General features: G+C 43.6%; 1 protein-coding gene across 2 annotated transcripts in view; it reads left to right on the top strand.

Annotated features, from left to right (window-relative positions):
* The first annotated feature begins 273 nt into the window (after positions 1-273).
* The window catches only part of GRAMD4 (GRAM domain containing 4), an 84,612-nt gene continuing 75,714 nt past the window's right edge, over positions 274-9,171 (top strand). The window contains exon 1 of one of the 2 annotated variants that reach the window (XM_072147094.1): positions 274-614. In XM_072147094.1, coding sequence (XP_072003195.1) covers positions 586-614 — 29 coding nt within the window. In that variant the 5' untranslated portion in view covers positions 274-585. The remainder of the gene's footprint in view (positions 615-9,171) is intronic. The other variant, XM_072147095.1, reaches the window with a different exon arrangement.

The raw sequence follows: 9,171 nt of genomic DNA, 5'->3' as shown, positions 1-9,171 counted from the left end.
AAATTCTCCCATATTACAGTTTGTTTTACCATACTAAAGGGAGCCTCTTGCTGACTGTGACTGGTCATAAAATAGTTTTATTTTGGGCCCCACTTTTAGTTTTGCCCAGGGCCCCACTTTGCCTAGAACCGGCCCTGCTGCCTATAAGCCAGTGTTGAGCAGTATGGCCGGTAACAGGAGGCAGCAGGTGACGCGCCGGTGACTAGCAGTCATGGCACATGTGAACGCCCGCCGGCTGTGCGGTGTATGTGCCGGACGCAGAGGGGGAGCGGCCAGCCATTAAAAATAGACTAAGCGGGCGCAGGGGGCGGGGCCGAGTGTCTGGCGCTGCTGCTGCTTTGCGTGCTCCGGTGACGTCACCAGAGAAGAGACAACCGGAGAGCGGCTTCTCCTGTGCCCGGCGCTGTCAGTAGGCGGCGGATAAGGAGGGTGCAGCGGCTCATGTCGGTGTGCTAGGCAGGGGCCGAAGCACCACTCGTGTATGCTCCTCAGGCACATCCTCGGAGTCTATGCTGACACTACACCGGGACACTACATAGAGGGAAGGAGCGCGCAGTGCCGGGGGCACCGGGAGCTGCTGCTTGGATGAAAGTTTGCTCGGATGTCGGTGCAGGGTAAGGAAGGCCCTTATCTGCTCCTCCTGTGTGTATGTGATGGGCGCCCACATCCCTCACCTGGCGCTCACCTCCATAGTGGACACTAAATAATTGAAAGGCTGCACACTTGTTACCTCTCCAGTCTCCTCCTCATTGCTGGGCAGAGGGCACAGCCTGGAGATGGGCACAGGGGCTCTTTGTTCTCAGGTACCTGTTCTCCTAACCCTCCATAGTCCATGCACTGCACTACAGCCCATCACATACCTGCACACATCTGGGGAACCCAGGAACAACCCCCTATCCCTAAATGACTGAAACCCACAATGTCCTCAGACAGACTGCTAGTTCTTGGGACTGGCATGACATTTTACAATTGCTGCTTGGCCTACAGTGACCACTCTGCTCCTATGTTCATGTAGGCACATACTGTAGAAAGGCTTTCTAAAGTTTTGGGCCTTGGTCCTATTCTGATGTACACTGGTGTCATGGCTTATTGGTTTATTATGATCAGTTACACTATAATCTGCTTGTGGGATCACTCGTAAGCCATCGAGCTATAATGGGTACATCATGTCTTCCTCGTTTAATGGATGTTATACCCCTTAGCACTATGATGTGTAGCCTAATACCTTGCTTGTACGCGAGGAGGAAGTTGTACGTTTATGTATAACGTAATGATGTTGTAAACATCAGGCCTGGAATCTCCTCCTATTAAATATGTGCATCTCTTCTGCTCCACTTTCTTGTGAGTAACATCATACTCTCTTAATTTCTGTCATGCTGTACTTTCCGATATTGCCAAGTTTGTGGATCAGCTGATATTTAATAAAGTAGCATACAGTGCCTGTATTTCACATCTTTCATGTTCTTGTGCTAAGTTTTATAAGAATAGATAAATAACTTAGTTCTCCATATCCGTTATTTTTTAATTCTAACTTTTCTTTTTTTAAAGAATTTCCCATTCTTATTGGTTAAAATGATCTTTCACACGTCCTATCTCTAAGTCTTCTCTCCACATCCACAAGGGGTTGCCTTTCGTTTCTAAACACAAGTCAAACGCCATGTTTGAACGCAGACTAAGTGTTAAAGTGGAGGCCAGTACAATAATCTTTGTTCTGAAGCAGCAGGGAATTAATGGATGAGTAATGGTTATTTTTGATTTTATACCATACTTTATCTATTGGATATTTTATGGCACATCCCATTAATAGAGGTATAACTTTCCAAGACAATAATTCCCTACTGAAAAATCTCTAGATTAGGGGCAGTTTCCATCAGTGTCAGGACGGATGCATAACCAAAGTATCACGTTTTTTTTTAACTCCTTAGTGACCACCCATACGGGTTTCTATGTTGGTCATTAAGGGGCCTTAGGCTAGGACAATGGGTTTTTCTGTTAGCCTAACCTAAGTTCTGCACGGGCGCCCCATGCAGGAGGAGCAGGAGTCTTATGGCAGCCTGCTCTAACAGTCTGGATCGGAACTCCTCAATGACGCTCCTTCTAAGTTTATGTGGGTAAATTTTGCGGTTAAATTAATGTATTAATAATAAGTATAGTACCAAATCAAACTTTCATTTCTGAAAATTTTCAGCAATTTACAAATTATGTAATTGCTTGTACCCTCCAATCTCGTATACTTTACATGAAGATGTCATGTTTACACAAGAAGATCTGACAACAAATACATTTTTTATAGCCACAAAAAATGTTTGAGCAGCTGCCAAAACTGCATTGCTTAATTTGTCGGCTTACAATTGTTCTGTTTACCCATAATAATTATTGGAAGCTTTTGTTGCTAATTTCTCACCTCTGCATCTACCACTGTAAAAGGGCTATTACATCTATGGCAGGCCTTTCTAATGCCCAGTTACACAGGTAATTGATGTGAGTAAAAGTTTCCATGATGTATTATCGGCTGGGATGTTTTTGCAGACATTAAAAGGGCATTATGTACTCCGGACTCTTAATTCAATGTTACTAACAAAAATACACCATTTCACAGATATAATTCGAACCTGTCTCAGTCCTTGTGTGCACATTTTTGGGTGGATCTTCTGAGTTTTGGATATGTAGACATCTTGTTTTTCTGTTTTGCGCTGAGCTTTTCTTTGCTTCTAGCCCCCAGCTATGCATTACAGGACGAGCTCACACAGACACACAGTGGGATACGTGTATCCTTGCCTTTTACTTAAATTTTTGAGACTTCTCATGGTTCTTGTGCTCATTTTGTGCCTGTTTTTTGCGCCTAAAACTGTCTCCATTCAAAGTTCACCATCGTTTAATTTTCTGCAGTCTTCCATGAGTTGTCAGATGTGAAAGTTGTGACTTTTTTTTTTTTTAAGTTGCAAATATTTTCTCAAATCTACGGCTGCCCTTGACCAGGTGTAGAAATTAGCTGGGGGACGGTTAGCGACTTTTGTTTCAAAAAGTTGCAAATTCACTACTGCCCATGCCACATGTGTCAATAAAGAAAAACTGCTAAGATACATCTGACCAGCAGGAAAGCCAAGAAAAGTCTCAAAAATCAGACCAAAGAATCCAGACTTGTGAAACATGTCCCCCACTGACTTACTGATGGCAAACAGAAGAGAGTAAAGCTACAGACAGATAAGATCTTTATTTCAGGGAGGGGGAGGGAGGCATATAGAAAGGCATTTTGGAAATACCCATCCAGAGCCCTTCAGTCTTATTAGCTCATCTTTAAAAGTTGATGAAAGGAGGATAATGGATATAAGAATATTACGACAGTTGTAGTGCCTGATGTATGAATAAGAGTCCTTGATTTATCATGCTTGATATTGATGGTAGATTTTCTTTAATACCCTGTATGATCAAAGAAAAATAATTCCTAGGCTACGTAATTGACTTTATGTCCATGGCCACTTTTTGTTAGTAAATGTTAGTCCTTTACCAGAAGAACTTTTAGCTGTATGCACCCTGCTGGGAGCTACCCGCCAGCATTAACTCATTAATGACGCAGCCTGTTTTTAAGTTAATGCTCAGACCTTTTTCTTTAAAATTTGACCAGTTTCTCTTCATGTGGTAATAACTTTTCCCCTAGCGTCCCCCATGACGGCCCCACATGGAGGATGACCCTTGACTCTGCAGGGACAGGAAGCGGAGAGGTTAAAACACCCCCCCCTGCATCCACATACCAGTGGCTTCCTGTCCCTACACGGGCAGGGAGTGGAGAGTACTCCTCCGGTCTCCGCCATGTGGGACTGTGTGGGGGAGTTTGTACTAAGGAGCGGGTTCTTACCTTTATCCAAGGAGACTGGGGTTCGCGATCAGCGCCGTTCTTCCTCTTCCTGGTCCCACGAAGTCTCCAGCCGGCTCTGCCTGCGGCTCCGAGAAGCCAAAGACACCCGGTACCGCCATCTTGGTGCTCCCGGCCACGTGTCGGGAGCTTGATGACAACTTCCGGTGGACCGCGTCTCACCGGAAGTGACGTTTCGGGCCTTTGAAGGCTGGCGCAGGGCGCCAAAAACTTAAAAAATGGCGCATGCTGATCTGAGGTCTACAGGATCTACTCGTGACGCCAGCGCTGGTTGACCTGCATGCTGCTCTGAGGTCTATAGGATTACATCAGCGGTGATTCGGTCGTGACACTCCTAAACCAGTGGGTGTAAGGTACTTTGTCAGGTCTATGCCTTTAACGTTGCTGTACAATGTCTAAATGCCTTATTCTGTTATGCAGGTGCGGCTTATTATGGCAAAATTCTGTATAAGGTCAGGTTTTTGTCTTCTTGTAGTACATGTTATGTTTGAAGTTATCTAAATGCGTGATACTCTGTTTAGATTGAAGGCATGGAATCCCTGATTATGGATGTATCACTACCAGAACCCCCGCCTATAACTCCTGTGAGTGGTTTCGGGGTATCTGGGGGGACAGGGGGATTATCTTCCTTTACCAAAAAATTTCTGTAAATTCCTGATCTCCATCTCTTTAGCAGGACCCTAAGGAGAAGGAGAAAACTAAAGAGGTGGAGAAGAAGAAAGCATCCTCTAAAAGATGCAATATGTGTTACAATAAGCAATCTGCAAGGAATGTATTGATGGGTTAATGCGAGAAGAAAGAACGTCATTTATGGATGAAATGAGGGGATTCATAAAGAGTGAAATTCAGACATCAGTGTCTTCATCCATTTCTGCATTGATTCCACAATTACAGCCACCTTGCAAAAGACCCAGAGGGGTAGAAACCCTTTTCAGAATCAGAGTCTGAGGCTGAACAGGCTTCCACATCAGATGTGGAGTTATTTGAAATGGAACCACCTCCCTCTTCCTCGGCATGTAAAATGGAGTCAAAATATATGTTTGTATCTGAAGATTTAGATGCTCTCCTAAAAGCCGTACGAGATACGCTTAAAATCGAGGACCTTGAAGAATCCAAATCAGTTCAGGATGAACTTTTTGGCATTCTAAAAGCAAAAAGGAGGGTATTTCCAGTCAATGAAACCCTAAAACAGTTAATCTTAGAAGAATGGAGAGAACCAGAGAACAGGATTTCGGTATCCCGAGAATTTAAGAACCGGTTAATATTTGATGAGCAGGATTCTCGCCTATGGGATAACCCTCCTAAGGTAGACATACAGGTAACTAAGATTGCAAAGAAGACGGATCTCCCGTTTGAAGATGCGATACAATTGAAGGATCCATTAGATAGAAAAGCAGACAGCTTATTGAAGAAAACCTGGGAGTCTAGTATGTTAAACCTTAAAGCCAATGTAGCAACAACATCAGTAGCTCGTACAATGTTCTTCTGGTTGTCGGAGTTGGAAAACCATATTAGAAGTGGAACCCCGAGAGATGTCATCTTGGATACAATACCAACTTTAAAATCTGCAACAGCACTTATAGCCGATGCATCAGCAGAAGGAGTAAGGTTTAGCGCGAAAGAAGGCGCCCTCTCAAATTCTACCAGACGTACACTATGGTTAAGACAATAGAGTGGGGACTTCCGTTCCAAATTGTGTGGTATTCCGTTCCAGGGAGAATATGTTTTCGGACCAGAACTAGATGCTATTCTAGAAAAGGCTGCAGACAAGAGGAAAGGGTTTCCAGAAACGAAATCTTTTCCAAAGAAACAACCCTTTCGTGAACCAAGAGAAAGGAAATTTCCTTATAAAGGAAAAGGCAAGCAAGGGAGATGGAGCTATTCCAAGGGAGGAAAAGGAAGAGGTTTTCTCCTCAGCTCCAGCAATACAACTCAACCGTTCAGAAAGCAATGACGCCAGAGTGGGGGGAAGACTCCTAGGATTCTACCAACAGTGGGCGCAAATAACATCAAATACTTGGGTTCTGAATCTGTTGGAGAATGGCTACAAATTGGAGTTAACAGCCCTCCCTCCCAAGAAGTTTGTAGTAACAAATCTGCAAAATCGGTCCCTTTCTCTTCAGTTATGGCAGGAAGTCATGAAACTACAAGAGATGGGCGTTGTAGTGCCAGTACCGAGGAATATAACATTGACCGGACATTACTGCCCTTTATTTCTGATAAAGAAACCCAATGGTTCCTTCCGACTTATTTTCAATCTAAAGTCGCTAAACAAATTCATCCTCTACAGGAAATTCAAGTTGGAAAAGATCAGTTCAGCCACCAATCTCATCCCTCGTCATGCATTCCTATGTACAATAGATCTGAAAGATGCCTATTACCATGTACCCATTTGTCTGCAGTCCCAAAAGTACCTCAGGTTTGCGATTTCCTCTCCAACAAACGAAATATTCAGGTTCCAATACAGGGCTTTACCGTTCGGGGTCTCATCAGCCCCAAGGACCTTCTCAAAAATTGTAATAGAAATAATAGCCCATTTTGAGAATGAAAAACGTCAAGATCATTCCATATCTGGACGACCTACTAATAATTGGGACTACAGAAGAAGAATTGATCTCACAGGAATCTAACTATTTCAACCCTACAGCAACTGGGATGGATCATCAATTGGGAAAAGTCCAATCTTACCCCCAACAAAGTAACTGTCTTTCTAGGTACACAACTGAATTCGAGTCTCCAGATGTCCTTTCTACCAGAGGAAAAAAGGAGCCTCATGATTCAAAAAATGCTATTATTTCTGCAACGTCAGTCTTGCACAATAAGAGAGGCAATGAAAGTGTTGGGGCATCTAACCGCCTGCATAGGAGCGGTCCAATGGTGCCAGAGTCATACGAGGACCTTTCAAAGTTGGATTCTGTCATCCTGGGACAAGGATCCCTTACACCTGGATCAAATAATCCAGCTACCTCCATCCATAAAGTCATCCCTAGTATGGTGGACAGAAGAAGATCATCTGAAAAAGGGAGTTCACTGGTTTCCTTGGCCAGTGAAGGTCATTCAGACGGATGCAAGCCTGTCAGGATGGGTAGCATATCTGGAAGGAAGATGCCTTCAAGGGCAATGGTCTTTGACGACTCAGAAGCGATCCTCAAACTATCGGGAGTTGAAGGCGGTCTGGGAAGTACTGAAAGGGGCTTCCCAATATCTGGAAAACCCCCATATCAAAATCTACTCAGACAATGTGACGACGGTAGCTTATCTCCGCCATCAAGGGGGCACCAGGAGTCAAGACCTGTTGCATCTATCGAGAAAAATTTTCACCTGGGCAGAGAACAACCTCTTATCTCTAACAGCTATACATTTAAAAGGGAGTCAGAATGGAATAGCAGACTTCCTGAGTCGGAGGTTGATAGACCATCACGAATGGTCTCTAAACCAAGAAGTTTATGGCCAGATAACACAGAGATGGGGAGTTCCAGTGTTAGCAACCAAGGAGAATACCAAAACAGGTCTTTTCTTCTCGCTACAAAGGGATGTCTCGATCTGTCAGAAGGATGCATTCAATCACGAGTGGGACGCACCCTTAATGTATGCTTTCCCTCCAATGCCATTGATACCCAAGATGATACAAAAAATTATCGCGGACAGAGCAAAAGTGATTGTAATAGTTCCCTTTTGGCCTAAGAAGAATTGGTTTGCAACACTAAAAGAATCAGCAATAGCAGAACCAATATTACTTCCATATCGGAAGGACCTTCTTCATCAGGGACCCATATACCATCCATAACCCGCAAAACCTGAAACTTTCGGCTTGGATCCTGAATGGGGACTGTTGAGGTCTAAAGGCTTGTCAGACAGTGTGATCTCTACACTTAAGGCAAGTCGTAAACCGATAACGTTTGCTATATATTCCAAAATATGGAAAAGATTTGTAGCTTTCTGTGGAACAGTAACGCCTAATCAATTATCTCCCAATATTTTTCAGGTCCTGGATTTTCTACAGGCAGGATTTGAAAAAGGGCTAAAAACCAATACTCTGAAGGTACAGATATCAGCTTTAGGGGCATTTTTTGATATACCTCTTGCAGAACATAGATGGATTAAGAGATTCATTAAGGCCACCTCCAGGTTGAGACCACAACTCAAACAAAGAGTTCCTACCTGGGATCTCTCCTTAGTCCTAAACTACCTAACGGGGCCCCCGTTTGAACCTCTAGAATCGGCTAGCATAAAAGATCTGACCCTAAAAGTAACATTTTTAGTAGCAATAACCTCAGCTAGATGATTGGGAGAGATACAAGCCCTCTCCATTAGAGAGCCTTATTTAAAAGTATCCAATGACAGAGTAACATTAACTCTAGACAAAACTTTTATCCCCAAGGTTTCATTTGACTTTCATCAAAATCAGGAAATCATCTTGCCTTCTTTCTGCCAGGAACCCAAAAATCCAAAAGAGATGGCCTGGCACTCCTTGGATGTTAAAAGAGCTCTGTTACAATACCTCAAACAGACTGAATCTTAGCGTCAGGATCACAATATCCTTCTTCAATATGGGGGTAGAAATAAAGGCAAAAAAGCCTCCAAAGCATCAATTGCAAGATGGATTCAATCAGTCATCAGAGCAGCTTATGCAACTCAACAATTAGAAACTCCAGGGAAGCTTAAGGCGCACTCAACTCGGGCCATGGCAGCATCCTGGGCAGAGAAGAGAGGAGCGTCAATAGAGGAGATCTGTAGGGCTGCTACTTGGTCCAGCCATATGACTTTTGCAAAACATTACAGACTAGACTTAGTGTGCTAGAGAGTTAGCCTTTGGTAGGAAGGTTTTACAGGCTGTTGTCCCCCCCTAAGGAAATGGTTATTTGTTATGACTCCATGTGGGGCCGTCATGGGGGACGCTAGGGGAAAAGTTGAATTATTCTTACCGTTAATTCCTTTTCCATTAGTCCACCATGACGGCCCATGTATATTCCCACCCTATGTCATATTGTTGCTATTTAATGTTTATGACTATATTGTATGTGAATGAAACATATAATAAATGGGTTGTATCCACTGCCAAGGTTCGTTATTGGAAGCCACTGGTATGTGGATGCAAGGGGGGGGGTGTTTTAACCTCTCCGCTTCCTGTCCCTGCAGGGTCAAGGGTCATCCTCCATGTGGGGCCGTCATGGTGGACTAATGGAAAAGGAATTAACGGAAAGAATAATTCAACTTTTCAACACTTTAAGATATCCCTGTGATTTTGGGATTGTTTTCTCGTGAGATATTGTAGTTTGTTAGTATTATCATTTCGG

The sequence above is a fragment of the Engystomops pustulosus genome, chromosome 4 (genome assembly GCF_040894005.1).
Source record: "Engystomops pustulosus chromosome 4, aEngPut4.maternal, whole genome shotgun sequence".
NCBI lineage: Eukaryota > Metazoa > Chordata > Amphibia > Anura > Leptodactylidae > Engystomops > Engystomops pustulosus.
This window is presented reverse-complemented; position numbering and strand designations above follow the sequence as displayed.